The 15023-nt window shown below is 53.8% G+C and overlaps 1 protein-coding gene across 4 annotated transcripts in view; it reads left to right on the top strand.

Annotated features, from left to right (window-relative positions):
• Nucleotides 1–13389, top strand: part of MAPK4 (mitogen-activated protein kinase 4) — a 172899-nt gene extending 159510 nt beyond the window's left edge. For all 4 annotated transcript variants that reach the window (XM_061400210.1, XM_061400211.1, XM_061400209.1 and 1 more), the window contains 4 exons: nucleotides 470–614; nucleotides 2109–2270; nucleotides 6259–6460; nucleotides 10174–13389. In XM_061400210.1, the coding sequence (XP_061256194.1) occupies nucleotides 470–614; nucleotides 2109–2270; nucleotides 6259–6460; nucleotides 10174–10885 (1221 nt within the window). In that variant the 3' untranslated portion in view covers nucleotides 10886–13389. The remainder of the gene's footprint in view (nucleotides 1–469; nucleotides 615–2108; nucleotides 2271–6258; nucleotides 6461–10173) is intronic.
• The last annotated feature ends 1634 nt before the right edge of the window (nucleotides 13390–15023 follow it).

Below are 15023 nucleotides of genomic sequence, written 5' to 3' on the forward strand. Positions count from 1 at the left end.
GTTACATCAAGATGGGCTGGGAAAGCGTTGCTCCTTAAATAGTGGCATCCTGGATCCCATTCCACAGAACAGAAGAACTCCAGGGCCTCATAAGACTCCCCCACCAAACTCTTTGAGCCCCTCAAACCTGCCTGAACCCCTCTAAACAGATGATCAACAGGAAGGATGGAGAGTGAAAGGGGTCTTTTCTCCTAGAGAAAGCACAAGAAGAAAGGTATGGGAGGGAGTGATGCTCAGTCATGTTGGACTCTCTGTGATCCCATGGACCAGTCCATGGAATTCTCCAGGCCAGAATACTGGAGTGGGTAGCCTTTCCCTTCTCCAAGCAATCTTCCCAACCCAGGGATCGAACCCAGGTCTCCCGCACTGCAGGCGGATTCTTTTACCAGCTGAGCCACCAGGGAAGCCCTGTGGGAGGGAGGGTGTCCACAAATGACTGACCATTGGAAGCTGGGGTTTTGTCTTCCAGGGTTACCTGTCAGAAGGCCTGGTAACGAAGTGGTACCGCTCACCACGCCTACTCCTCTCCCCTAACAACTACACCAAAGCCATCGACATGTGGGCCGCCGGCTGTATCCTGGCTGAGATGCTCACGGGCAGGATGCTCTTTGCTGGTAAGCTGCTACCCAGGCCACCCTCCTACCCCTCTGCTGTAGCTCAGTAAAAGGAGGGGAAACATGCTAATCACAAAACCTGCTATCCTCCTCTTTGAGGTTGCCTCTGACTTTGACTGCACTACTTGGAGGCACCTTGTTATCAACCATTTCAGGCAAAATACTGGCTTAAAAAAAAGAAGAAGAAAAAAAAAAAAAAAAAACATCTTGAGCACTAAACTTCCAAAATCAAGAAATCGTGTCTCTTCAAACACCTTAAGATTGACCCATGAAAACACCCACCCAACCTTTTCAGCTCCTTTCTCCCCTTTCCCTGCCACTGGGAGAGGTCAATCTGGAGTGCTCATTTAGAGAGGGGACCCCGCAGGCTCCCAGAGTCCTTGAACCGACTCTACCTGAGGCCACTGCAGGGAGAAGCCAAGTGACTCCTTCAGAGCAGACGCTGATGCTTTGCCACGTTCTGGCTCAGCATTTACAGCATTCGCATGCGCTTAGTGCCACACAGGGCATCGTCAGGGCGACACGGGAGAGCCCTGCCCTTGGCCTCCAGCTTCTGGAAGACTGGGACCCCAGGGGACTCAGTGATGGTGGGGGTTGCTCTGTGCAGCTGGATGAGTCAGGAAGGAAGACTGGCTTGGTTGGATTTAACCCAGTAGAGGTGAATGGCAAGACTACTCATGCAAAAAGGGAAAACAAAAGGAACGGAATGGCCTAGAGGCCAGAGGGCGGCAAAGATTCAGACCTGACCCACCCCAGCAGCATCAAAGCTCTGAAACAGCATCAGTGATGGCCTGGGTGTGGAAGAGGACTTGAGTTTCCAAGAAGCAGAAAGCCTGAAGCTTCTTATGGGTGAAGATGCTATTCATTCCCAGCATGTGGCATGGTCCGTGGCAGGGAGAGGACACTCCATAAATATTTGTTGAGTGAACGAATGAGTGAGTGAATGAGTGCTTGAATGAGCCATTCCCTCCTGTCCCACAGACCTGGCACGCCCTGCCTTCCTCCCTCTGCCTGGAGGAGCACAAGTCAGTGTGCTCATGACATGTCCCAAACTTAATTTGCTATTCCTGATTTTTTTTTTCCCCTCCTAATGGGAACCCAAAAGGTAAGACTCATTTTTAGCCTTAAAATCTCTTCCTCCCCCAGCCTGGTAAAGGACAGCCACAGAGGTGCATAGGAAGGAACGCTTGGAAAGCCTCGGGTCGGGCTGCTCCCATCGTTTTAGCGTGGGCTGACTCAGGCTGTATGAGGCTGGACCATTCCAGAGGCACAGAATGCTACGAGAATGGATGGGCCCCAGAGACTAGCCCTTCTTTCTGCATTTGACCAAGCCCCAGAAATGGCAAGCAACTTGCCCACCGTCACCCAGCAGTTAGCAGCAGAATGAACCCAGGCCCCCGGGCTCCCACTGTCCTAGGCTCCTAGGCACTGGGGTTTCCACACCCACCAGCCCGGTGGGCGGCACGCGTAACCATCTGGCATTTGCCTCCCCAGGGGCTCACGAGCTGGAGCAGATGCAGCTCATCCTGGAGACCGTCCCCGTGATCCGGGAGGAGGACAAGGACGAGCTGCTCAAGGTGATGCCTTCCTTCGTCAGCAGCACCTGGGAGGTGAAGCGGCCGCTCCGCAAGCTGCTCCCGGAAGTGAACAGCGAAGGTACCGCCGCCCGACTGCCCGGCCGGCTTCTGGAGGCTGCGCTCTGCGCCCTGGCTTCACCCTGGGGCCCGGGGCAGGCAGTCTTTCCCGAAAGGACCAGAGTCCCTAGACACAGAAGCGGGGGACCCCCCTGGCAGCAGGTCTTTGCCCTCGCTGCTTCCAGACCGAGTTCAGCCGTCAGGCCACCCTCAAGGCAGTCACTTCTCACCCTGATTTTGTTTCCTTTTCCTTCTTTCTCACTTGCCTCCCTCCCTCTCCTCCACCTCCCTTTACTTTTTCCCCTCTGGAAGGCATGGTACGGTTTCATCAGCTTCCAAGTCTGACCCAGGCTCAGCTCCCCGTTCCACCAGTGACTAGCTGTTCGGCATTGGGCAAGCTTAACTTCTCTGCATCTGTTTCCCCTAACTGTAAAATGGGTATATTAATACATGACACATAGGGTCATTGTGACGAGTACATAAAATAGAGTTTGTAAAGTCCTTGGCATAGGATAGTTTCTCCATTATCTGAGATGTTAGATTATCACCAGTCTCATACCTGCTAGAGGCTTCCTTGTTGTTCTTCAGTCACTAAGTCATGTCTGACTCTTTGCCACCCCCTGGACTGAAGTATGCCAGGCTCCTCTGTCCTCCACTGTCCCCCAGAGTTTACTCAGATTCATATCCAGTGAGTCAGTGATGCTATCTAACCATCTCATCCTCTGCTTGAGGAAATTCCTATATCAGATAGGATATAGGTTTGGCCAATTGTAAGAGAAACCCAGATTCTCAACAACTTAAATAATATTTATTTCTTACTTAAGAAAAAAAAAAGAGTTTACTTTTCTCATATAAGAATCTAAAGTAGACAGTCCAGGGCCCCTGAGGTAGACCTGGTCTACAGTCATCCAGGGGTCCAAGCGCCTTCTGTCTTATATCTCTACCACCTTAGGGTGTTGCCCTTACCCCTTGGAGGCAGGTGGGGGAGGAGGACAGCCCCTTGCCTTTAAAGTCATGAGCCAGGATTTGGACACCTCACCTCCATTCATGTCCTGTTGGCCAGAGCGTAAGTCACCTGGCCCCACCTCGCTGCAGTGAGGCTGTGACATGGAAACTTAACCACTGCCACTGTGTGTCCATTACTCTGAAAGAGGAGAACAGACATGGGTACCAGCTACCGTCTCTGCCACGCTCCCCCTGCTGCCCCCTCGAAAAACCAAGAACTCGGACTAACCGTGTCTTTGGCCATAATCCCCTGTCAATCAATAAACTGTCTCAGCTTCCCTGTCATCAAGGGAGAGAGGCAATTTGATTCCCTACAAATTAAGTCTCAGCCCATCCACATTTTCTTTGATTCTTGGGCCTTTGTAGAAATCCTGCCATGTGACAGGAGGTTCAGAATTCTCAGGAATTCTGGATCAGGGGTGAGTCATCCATGTCTCTTCCCAAACCACCACACACACACAGCAGCCTCTCTGAACATTGTGGGCCTGTCTCAGAGAAACCAGAGACGTGATAGATGGTCTACCTGGGAAGACGGATACCTGTCAGAGATGAGCAGATGAAGGAACACATCCTAAGGGGCCAGTGAGAGCTCTGGGGGTTTGGGGAGGGTGTGAGAGCCACCGGGCACAGAGAGGGACAGAGAGCCGGCCCGGAGAGCTGATGAGGGCTGGGATCAGCAGGATCTGATCGTCTGAAGTGAAGTGGGAGGGGTGAGCAAGGCCAAGAGCCCACAAGGCTCTGAATGCCCAGGCGACGTGTGTGGACTGGATCCTGGAGCCAAATAGAGGTTCACGAAAGCCGGGCCGGCTTCACCCTCCCAATGTGCTGGCTTCAACCACAGTTCTCTCATCCGTCTCTGGGCTTGAAAAGTGACCCCGGTTAGCCTGACCTCAGGGGAGAGAGGTATGGCTGAAACGAAACTTCAGTAGGGAAAAGGGTATCACACCCGCCTGCCCCAAAGAGCCAGCTGCTGTCCCTCGGCTCACCCTGGGCTATCCCTCTGAGGGCCTACAGGCCTGGGAAGAGGCTGTCTCTCTAGCTTTCCCCCTCAGAGGCACGAAGGACACAGTCTGGGTGGACTGTGTCCCCCAAGCAGCCGCCACTGCACAGCTGCAGGACAAGGGAGCAGGCCCGAGACCGCACCCCGAGGGCGTCAGTCCTGAGCTGTGCTGACAAGAAGCAACTATACCGCAGGGGACAGAGCCGATGAGGAAGTCTCTTCCCAAAACAGGGAGAGGAGCGCTCTGGCCCTGCCCCCCACCCTGCCTCTCAATCACCAGAGATGCCCCTCCCTGAGAATCCTTCCAGAAACCCTGGGGGCTCTGAAAAGCCCAGCTGGGAATCCAGTGGGGCCACATAAAAGTCACATGATTGCACAGCTGCTACTGCTAAGTCGCTTCAGTCGTGAATGACTCTGTGCAACCCCATAGATGGCAGCCCACCAGGCTCCTCCGTCCATGGGATTTTCCAGGCAAGAGTGCTGGAGTGGGGTGCCATTGCCTTCTCTGAAGCCTCATTATATCAGAAGCACCAAAAAAACCCACAAAAACATGTGGGAGGTTGAACTTGCAGAAGAAGAAAGAGTTGGGGAGCGAGGGCGATGGTCATGCGTTAAGGGGAAGCCAGTGCTGTAGCTGATAGACATGAAATCTCCATGGCCTACCTGCTAGCGATGTAGGCACTGATCAACTCAAGTCCAGGCAGACGGGGACCTCTGCCCAGGACACAGGCCTTCTGCCATCTTCAATCAGAGCTTCCAAGGCTCCGACGGGCACCAACTTCCAGCGGAAGCCAGAGGCGGGAAAGAGAGCAGACACACGTGCAGGAGGTTTTGAAGAAGATGGCCTTGATCTGCCAAACCTCCAGGGGCAACATGTGGGATAAAGGGCTCTGGACCCAGGAGGCCTGGGCTGGCAGGCTCTGTCCCCCCGCCTTCCTCCATGGTGACAGCTCTCACTCAGGCTTTCTACTGCTGAGTCCTACAGGAGGAGGGCCCTCCACTGGCTCCCCCCACAGCTGCACTCAACCCACGACACCTGATGGTGGGGATGGAGATGCCACTGCCTCCCCCCTCCAGGTGGGACCACCTCCGAGGCGTGTCCCACGCTGTCTCTCGGAGGACCCAGTGGAACGGAGCCCCAGGTGCCTTCAGCAGGAACTTCTCACTGGCACGTCCTTGGCTGGCTTCTCCCCGACCCCCCACCGGTGCTTCCTGGGGTCACTGCCACATAAAGTGCCTCCACCCCGTTCCTTGTCTCTGCAGAAATCCAGCCAAAGGCAAAGTTCTAGCCCTGACCTCCCGTAACCAACGGTGACCTTATCTTACAAGTCACTGCAATCCCTCTGTATGTATTGTATGTATGTGGGCAGTCAAGTCATGTCCGACTCTTTGCGACCCCATGGACTGTAGCCTGCCAGGCTCCTCTTGTCCATGGAATTTTCCAGGCAAGAATACTGGAGTGGGTTGCCATTTCCTGCTCCAGGGGATTTTCCTGACCCAGGGATCGAGCCCACATCTTTTGGGTCTCCTGCATGAGCAGACAGATTCTTTACCACAAGCGCCACCTGGGAAGACCGTAACCCCTCTGAAAGTGAAAGTAAAAGTCTCTCAGTCGTGCCCAACAACTTGTGACCCCATGGACTATACAGTCCATGGAATTCTCCAGATCAGAATACTGGAGTGGGTAACCAATCCCTTCTCCAGGGGATCTTCCTAACCCAGGGATCAAACCGGGGTCTCCTGCAATGCAGGTGGATTCTTCACCAGCTCAGCTACCAGGGTAAGCCCTCTGGACCTCCATTAATTCATTTGTGGAGTCAGAAAGCAGCATCTGCTCTGAATTTATCCCTAGACTGTGGTGAGGGTCATGAGAAAGGGAACGGGTAAGAAGCCCTTTCACAAATGGAAAAGTGCAGACACTCGGGGGCGTCCCTAGGCTGAGGAGTCTCATTCTCAGTGTGGCAAGGGCACCAATGACCATCCCGCCCTGCTCTGCTCCCCACAGCCATCGACTTTCTGGAGAAGATCCTGACCTTTAACCCCATGGATCGCCTGACCGCCGAGATGGGGCTGCAGCACCCCTACATGAGCCCGTACTCTTGCCCGGAGGACGAGCCCACCTCACAGCACCCCTTCCGCATCGAGGATGAGATTGACGACATCCTGCTGATGGCCGCCAGCCAGAGCCAGCTCTCCAACTGGGACAGGTGCGGCTCCAGGGGCCCCAGCCCTGGAGGTTGGGGTCCATGGCCCCATCCTCCCATTTCTACCTGCCTCTGATCCTTCATGACATCTCCTTCTGTCTTCCGAGTTCTAAAGTCCATGGGGCGCTTTCCCCAGCTTGGCTTCCCGCCCTTTCCTCCTTGTCCCTAGATGCTCGCTGTAGATGAACAGCTGTGTCCTGCGCGTGCAGTCAGGGGCTGCCTTTGTGCCTCCGCCACCCTCTTTCCCCACCCCAGCTGCACCGCACACCCGGGCTCAACACAGAGTTGGGCAAGCATTTCATGTGCACCCGCGGCTGGAGCTCACGTCTTGCAGGCTGGGAATTTACCCCAGAAAAGCAAAGCACAGCAATGCAAGAAAACAAGGTGCAGTTCACCATCACACAACACCTTCCTGCTCTTCACACCCTTTGCATCTCCTGAGAAGCCAGTAAAGCAGGCACCATTATCATTATTGCCCACTGATACACGAGGAAGCCACAGCTCAGAGAGGCTGGAGACTGGTGTCGTGTCACAGGGCTAACACCTGGCCACGAGGGGCAGTCCCCTGTCTCATGTCAGACACCGTTAACACTCGCAGAACTCTTCTCTCCTAAGCTGGGCCGGGCCTCAGAATCCTTCTCAACCCAGTGTGCCTAGAAGTCACTACCAATGAGTCAGAGCTGGGGAGAAGATATGTTTTTTTTGTTTTTTGTTTTTTTTTACAAACTCCACATAAGCACACAATGATCTCTCAGGGCCCTTCCCATTCTGATGTTCTAGATCAGGCAGAAACGTTTAGGCATCACCACCTGCTAATTCTGGGAGGGGAGCGATGGTAGCTGCTCCGTTTAGAAACAGAACTCCAGGGCTTAGCAGCTAGGACTCCGAGGGGGCCGAAGTGGGAGCCCTGCTGCTGTGAGAAAGTGACAGCTAGTTACAGAAGTGACAGATGAGCAGTGTATCCTTTTTGGTCATTTGACAGATGATGGGTTTCAGATTAAGGAGGCTCCGAGGGAGGGTCAGGGCTACCTTGCTATTTTAGGACAGGCTGGTTGTTGTCAATGGTTGTTATCAAATGTTGCGAGCAAACAGAGATTAACGAAGACCCTCTCTGCTGCTCCCATGCTAGGCCTGCCCTTGAATGTGGTCCCTGCAGCCCCGCCCCCTCCACTCCACAGCGTCTAGGGCACAGCGCATTGGCGTGGCAGGGTTCATCCATGCTCATCACGGCTATGGCCTGAGGCTGGTGCCTGAAAAACTGTAGCAGGGTTTCTTTGGCCCCTGCCCATCAACTCTGACCACTTCTAAACCTGGGGCTTCTCTGCTCTGACTTTTCCCATCACACCTGCATGACGAAGGCGGTGACAAGCCCCTGCCCACAGGCCCTGCTGCTTTGGGCAAGCTGTTGACTTCTGAACACTCGTGTCCTCACCTATGGAGCAGGTGATAATACTCCACAGGGTTGCCCTGGAGACTGCGGACAACTTATCGGGTTGGCCGAAAAGTTTGTTAGGGCTTTCCATACCATCGTGTAGACAAGCCCGAACAAATTTTTTGGCTAACCCAATACATTTGGCCCTTAGCAATGTAGCAGCCAAAAGTGAAAGACATCCCATTGGGGTGTTATTAAATGCTATCACAGAGCTGCAGAAGAATGGGATGAATATGAGCTTTTCCTTTTTGAATTATGCCCAGTCCAGCCAGTGTAGAAACTGGCAAGACAGTTCCGTGAGTCATGCAGCTGGAGCACTCACGGCTCCCTGAAGCTCTGAATCCTCAGGAATGCCATCTGCACATACTCATACTCTGTCCAGGGTCCCAGCCTAACCCTTACCAAGATGCTGGTCCTGGTTTGAGGGGATTCTGAAACCTCAAACTAACAGAACTTTCTTTCTAATAGAACCAACAGAGCATCCAAAAGTGACGCTTTTCACAAGTTCTTCCTCCTGAAATCTCTGCCATTTCAAGTACCCTCATGGGAGGAGGCAGTGTTCACCTCGAGGAGTGACTCCTGCCCTAATGGCATCAACAGGCAGAACTGGTACCTTCCTGTGCTTCACAAACCACAAGGCATGGACCGCAGCTGCCTGCCTGCTTGGTTACACAGTCAAACCAGCCTGCCCTTGGTTTTTCCTGTGTGAGCACTCGGCCTCCTGTTCCAAGAGGTTTCTTCTGTGCTCCCTGCCTCCCCATCCCCTAAATTCTGCATAGAATACCTGACATGGGGAGGGCTCAGCCCAGGCTGATGGCCTGCCCGCCTGCCCACCTGCCCTTCACTGGGCAGCTGCTCTCCAAGGCCCCAGGACAGTCAACAGAGGGCAGAATTACAAGGATCCCTGGCCTCTTTTGAGGGTACGCCAAGAGGTACCAAAGAGGGTACTTCTTTGGTACGCCCCACCTGCTCACATCTGCACAAAGTCCTGAAGAGCCTCCAACCGGAACCCCTAGGGCAGGGTTCTTAGCCCTGGTTGGAACTTAGAAACACCTGGAGAGGTCTGATGAACTGCCGGGCCTTTCCCTAGACATACTGAATCAGCATTGGAGTTGCAGGGCGGGCATGGAACTTTATTTTTAATTCCTGCCCCCCCCCCGACACACACGCATGCACACGCGCGCACACACACACACACACACACACACACACAAGTGATTCTAATCTGAGCCAAGGTGGTGAAGCACTCATCAGAGCCCTGCTACTCAAAGTGTGGGCCACGGACCAGCAGCATCACATCACCTGGGAGCCTGTTAGACACGCAGATTCTCAGACCCCACCTCATCTACTGGATCAAGATCTGCGTTCTAACAAGGTCCCCAAGTGATTTGTGTGGACATCACAATTTGAGGAGCACTACATACATGGATCCACTAGAAAATGCATTCCAAGGTGACAAGGGTTTTGTTGCCTGCTGTGTCCAGTAATGCCCAGTATAGCACCTGGCACAGAGGAGGTGCTCAAGAAATATTTGTAGGGTATTGAATGAATGGGCTTCCAAAGAGGCCCCAGTGGTAAAGGGCGTGACAGTGCAGGGCGTGATCCCTGGGTCGGGAAGAGCCCCTGGAGGAGGGCATGGCAACCCACTCCAGTATTCTTGCCTGGAGAATCCCATGGACAGAGGAGCCTGGCGGGCTACAGTCCATAGGGTCACAAGCAGTGGGACACGACTGAAGTGACTCAGGACGCACACACATTGAATGAATACTATACATACATTCCATGAAATTCTCCAGGCCAGAATACTGAAGTGGGTAGCCTTTCCCTTCTCCAGGGGATCTTCCCAACCCAGGGATCGCACCCAGGTCTCCCGCATTTCGGGCAGATTCTTTACCAGCTGAGCTACAAGGGAAGCCCAAGAATACTGGAGTGGGTAGCCTATCCCTTCTCCAGCGGATCTTCCCTACCCAGGAATTGAACTGGGCTCTCCTGCAGACCGATTCTTTACCAACTGAGCTCTGAGGGAAGCCCCTTGAATACAAGAGGAAACAATCAGTCCCTCCACGTGCGCACTGGGGGCTCACCGTTACTGTTCCTTTGTCCCATGTCCCTCCCACCTTGGAGGTGGGGGACAGCAGGAGCTGGGGGGACTAGGAAGGAATGGAAAGCCTGGCTGTTGGGGGGCAAACAGTGATGAGGGGGGTGGCTCCCTCTGCAAAGCCACCCTGGCTGGCGGGGCGGGCAAGAGGGGGGTGTCCAACGGCCATCCCGTCTTACCTTGCAGGTACCCCGTGAGCCTGTCGTCGGATCTGGAGTGGCGGCCCGACCGGTGCCAGGACGCGAGCGAGGGGCAGCGTGACCCACGCGCGGGGTCAGCGCCACTGGTGGAGGACGTGCAGGTGGACCCGCGCAAGGACTCCCAGAGCAGCTCAGAGCGCTTCCTGGAGCAGTCACACTCGTCCATGGAGCGCGCCTTCGAGGCCGACTACGGGCGCTCCTGCGACTACAAAGTGGGCTCGCCGTCCTACCTGGACAAGCTGCTGTGGCGCGACAGCAAGCCGCACCACTACTCGGAGCCCAAGCTCATCTTGGACCTGTCGCACTGGAAGCAGGCAGCCGGCGCGCCCCCCGCTGCCGGGGTGGCCGGCGTGGCCACGGTGACTGTGGACCCCGGGCCGCGAGACGACGAGCCGGCCAGCCTCTTCCTGGAGATCGCGCAGTGGGTCAAGAGCACGCAGGGCGGCCCCGAGCGCGGCGCCAGCCCGCCCCCTGACGGCCCAGAACGCCGCCGGTCCCCACCCGGCCGCCCGGCCCCCATTGACGGGGGCGCCAGCCCGCAGTTCGACCTGGACGTGTTCATCTCCCGTGCTCTGAAGCTCTGCACCAAGCCCGAGGACCTGCCGGACAATAAACTGGGCGACCTCAACGGCGCGTGCATCTCCGAGCACCCCGGTGACCTCGTGCAGACCGAGGCCTTCTCCAAAGAAAGGTGGTGAGGGCAGAGGGGCGCTTCAGCCCGTTCCCCCGGAAACCATCCGGGGAAAGCCAGCCCAGGCCGGAGGGGACCGCCCCCCTGGCACCTCCACCAGCCCTTCCACCCGCTCTCTGCTGCCCTGGGGTTAGCGAAACAGGAAGGATCCGAGGAGCGAGAGGAATGTCCATTTCTTAAACTGCCTTAATAACTAGCCTTTAACCTCTGGGAGCGTGTTTGAACAGGAGCCTATTTTGGGGGGTGGGGGGTGTGGGGGGGTTGATCACTTTCCCAGCAAAGAAGAGGCCCTTGTGTTTTTATCAGCGGTGGTGCCAGGGCAGAAAGGTCTTAGCAGTCAACAGGCCCCACCTGGGTGGCTGCCTGGAGAGGAGCCTGGCAGAGAGGGTTGGAACTCTCTAGTCCAAGCAGCCTCAGCTCACAGATGAGAAACACAGTGAGGTCCAGAGAAGCCAAGTGACTTGTTAATAAGATCGGGGCCTAGCCGGTGTCAGGGCAAGCCTTGAATCCCAGTCTCCTGGCCCCCAGGCCAGTGTCTGTCCATCTGTCCACTGAACAATGTCTTCCTCTACTGGGGTCACTCTGGCCTTTTTCTCACAAAACTTGGTTCAAGACGTTTCTTCCCTGTCCATTACCAGCTTACCCATTCCGTGTGCTTTTACTCAGAGCCGTGTCCTGTGAATTCTGAAATTGGACATTGAGCCAGCTTCTTTCCCCTTGTCAACAAGCGTATTTTTTTTTTTTTCCTGGCTTTCATGGCACCCCACTCCAGTACTCTTGCCTGGAAAATCCCACGGACGGAGGAGCCTGGTGGGCTGCAGTCCATAGGGTCGCTAGGAGTCGGACACGACGAGCGACTTCCCTTTCACTTTTCACTTTCATGCACTGGAGAAGGAAATGGCAACCCACTCCAGTATTCTTGCCTGGAGAATCCCAGGGCCAGGGGAGCCTGATGGGCTGCTGTCTATGGGGTCGCACAGAGTCAGACACGACTGAAGTGACTTAGCAGTAGCAGCAACTACTGAATATTCCCATTTGCCTCACCCCGGTATGATCTGAACTCTTGGTTTCAGATCAGACCAGTTTGGGATCTGTGGGTAAAATCACCCATCCTCCCAGGCCTGTGCACACACCTTTTCCAGAACTTCCTATGCACTTTTCTGACACACGCGCAGACACAGTGACACAGCTCTTGTTCCCCAGGGAATGCCGTACACTGGTGAGTTTGAAGACAGCAATTCCAAGAATCCCTGCAGCCTGCCCTGCACCCCTAGTACACACAGCCCCACTCCAAACCTACCTTGGGAGCTTGTGTTCTCAGCCCAAATTGCCCCTTTGGAGGAAAGCAGTGAAGTGCCTGCAACAGAGCAGATGTGCTGGGAGAGACGCTCTCACACAGGACCCATCGACCTTCATTAATTCTGCCCTTGGTTTGATCATCGATTTAGCCCTAGCAAACAGCAGGCCCTGAAGAAATGTACTGGAGAGCAAGGGGCCTTGGGGACAAGGAATCAAGAAAGGCAGGAAGGTCTGAAAAGTGGGGTGCTGACATTGAGGGCCCTCAGGGGTCAGGTATCAGCAGGGGGTCCCCATGACAAAAGAAGGGACCTGAGACCACCATGTTCTCCCTAGCTTAGGCTAGGATGAATTTGGAGCATGCCAAACCAGAGGTGCCAGAGAAGGCAATGGCACCCCACTCCAGTGCTCTTGCCTGGAAAACTCCATGGACGGAGGAGGCTGGTGGGCTGAAGTCCATGGGGTCTCGAAGAGTCGGACACGACTGAGCGACTTCACTTTCACTTTTCACTTTCATGCATTGCAGAAGGAAATGGCAACCCACTCCAGTGTTCTTGCCTGGAGAATCCCAGGGACGGGGGAGCCTGGTGGGCTGCCATCTATGGGGTCCCACAGAGTCGGACACAACTGAAGTGACTTAGCAAACCAGAGGTGCACGCGTTCACAGAGCCTCAGGGGACAGTGTGTAGCATGGCAGGTCCTCTGCAGAGGCATGGAGTCCGGTCCCCGGCAAACGCTCTTCCGTTTCCACCACCGGCGTTCAGCTCCCCCCAGAGATGCCCATAGGAGCCGGTCTGTAAACAGAGGATCCCCCAGTGTTGATCGTAGGCTGTGTTCACCCTCACCTCAACAGCACCTTAAATCTAATCAGCTAACTAGGATCTGTACATTGAAACCTGCAACACATTAGAAACTTATATTTAAAAACAGTTAACCATACTGACCAATTTTTTCCTGGGAAATATGTAAATATGAAGTGTTGGGGTTTCTTTTTTTTTTTTTAAGAAAAGGAGACGCTCACCGCTCTCACGTGCCATTTGTCCTCAGAGGGCGGTTTTACTTTTTTGGTAAAGGAACAAGCTGCTGATCTTGACAAGGAGTTCATATATAATTGTTATTACAGAGGAATTGCTATTACTCATGTTTTAAAAATATCTATTAAACATTATTAAACTTGATCGGGATGGGCCAAATAAAGTTTTATTGGAACATAGATTCATTTGTTCGTCTACTTACTCTCATTCATTTACACGTTATCTGCTGTCTTTAACAGCAGTTGAGTCATCGGAACATGGCTGGATTCTCCCTGTACCTGTGAAGACGAGGTGTTTTGAGGGGTTGCAAGTTGAAGGGGAGGTGAGGAGAGAATCTACAAAGATTGGTAAAAAGGGAAGACATTCCACAATCACCTGGGTCAGGCCCAGTGTCCACCTTGTATGTTTCAAACCATCTCTTGGAGCCAACTCCAAACCTTCTGACCGAGGTTGGTTCTTGGTCCCACAGCTTCCTCCTAGCTTGGAGCTCTATCAGTGAGGAAAGTCAGAGGAAGCACTGGCTTAGTTTCCTTCAAAAGCAAACTCAGAGACAAAGAATCAAGTGCAAGTAATTAAGGGGCGGGAGAAATGGCTTCAGGAGACACAGATAGGTGATAGGGAAGTGAGGGGGAGGGGAAAGAAGCCAAGAAGGGTGCATGCCACCACTGTGGGCATGGCAGCTTAATCCCGATGGGGCACTGGATTAGAGAGGAACATCCACCTCGCCCCCCGGCGCATCCTTGGAGGATGACCATATTCTTGGACTGTTACTTCCCAGCACTTCTGGCCTGTCCTGCACTGCAGCAGAACAGGTTCCAGCAGCGAAAGAAAGGCCACAGACAAGAGGACACAGGCACTGGCAGGTGAAAGTTGGGGTGACAAGCGCAGAAAGACAAGGACCAAGTAGATCTCAGTAAAGCACCAACACTCGGAGGTGTCAGCAGCAGGACTTAACGTGAAGAGGGTTCAGAACACCTGTTAGTGTCGGCAATACACTCCGGGTTTCTCAACCCCTCCTGTCCCCTCTTGACTGCCTCCAAGAATTAAAACCTGTCACAGGACAGGAAGTTGCAGGTAAAACGCAGAGGTGGAAGAGGCTGGAGGTACTAAGGTGACTGCTACCTGAGCTACCCATGGCTTTTCATGTCAATCTCCTAAACATCCCAAGCCCAGCATCTGTGTCCCCGCCACGAGTCCCACTAATCCAACTCTGGGATCAGTTATCGCTGTCACTGCTGAGAAGTTTCAGTGTCAAACGGATGGGGGTCCTTGTGTCAGACCCTACTGGCAGGGCCTGTGGTGTCCATGCAAGAGCTTGAGATGTGAATTCTGCTTTTTACACTAAGAACTTCACGAAGATCATGAGAAACATTCAAAGTTCGAGTTCCTTAATTTCCGCTGATGTCTCTTTCTTGCTCTGCACGTTCTTGACTAACAGGTATGTTAACTCTCTTTACGCATTGGCACCTTTTAGCACCCAGTCGCTAATTCCCACGGGAATAAAATATGGCAGGGTTCTGAGTACAATCGTGGTCAGGAAACAGAGCCCAGCCTACCAGACAACTGAGCCTGCAGGTGCAGTCTCCTTGGTACAGGGCTTTGGCTGGGCAACTCAGCTATATTCTGGGTCATTCTATTTCATGAATAGTGATTGGCTTTGTTTCTACTCACAGCATTAGAGTGATTATCAGTCTCAAGGTCCTTACTGTGGGATCAGATTGGCCCTCGGAACACCTGCCCCACCCCAGTCCCTTCCATCAAGCTTAGTTGACAGGCTTGTCGAAAACAGGCTCTGCTGTGGGAGAAAACAAACAT

The sequence above is a fragment of the Bos javanicus genome, chromosome 24 (assembly GCF_032452875.1).
Source record: "Bos javanicus breed banteng chromosome 24, ARS-OSU_banteng_1.0, whole genome shotgun sequence".
Classification (NCBI taxonomy): Eukaryota; Metazoa; Chordata; class Mammalia; order Artiodactyla; family Bovidae; genus Bos; species Bos javanicus.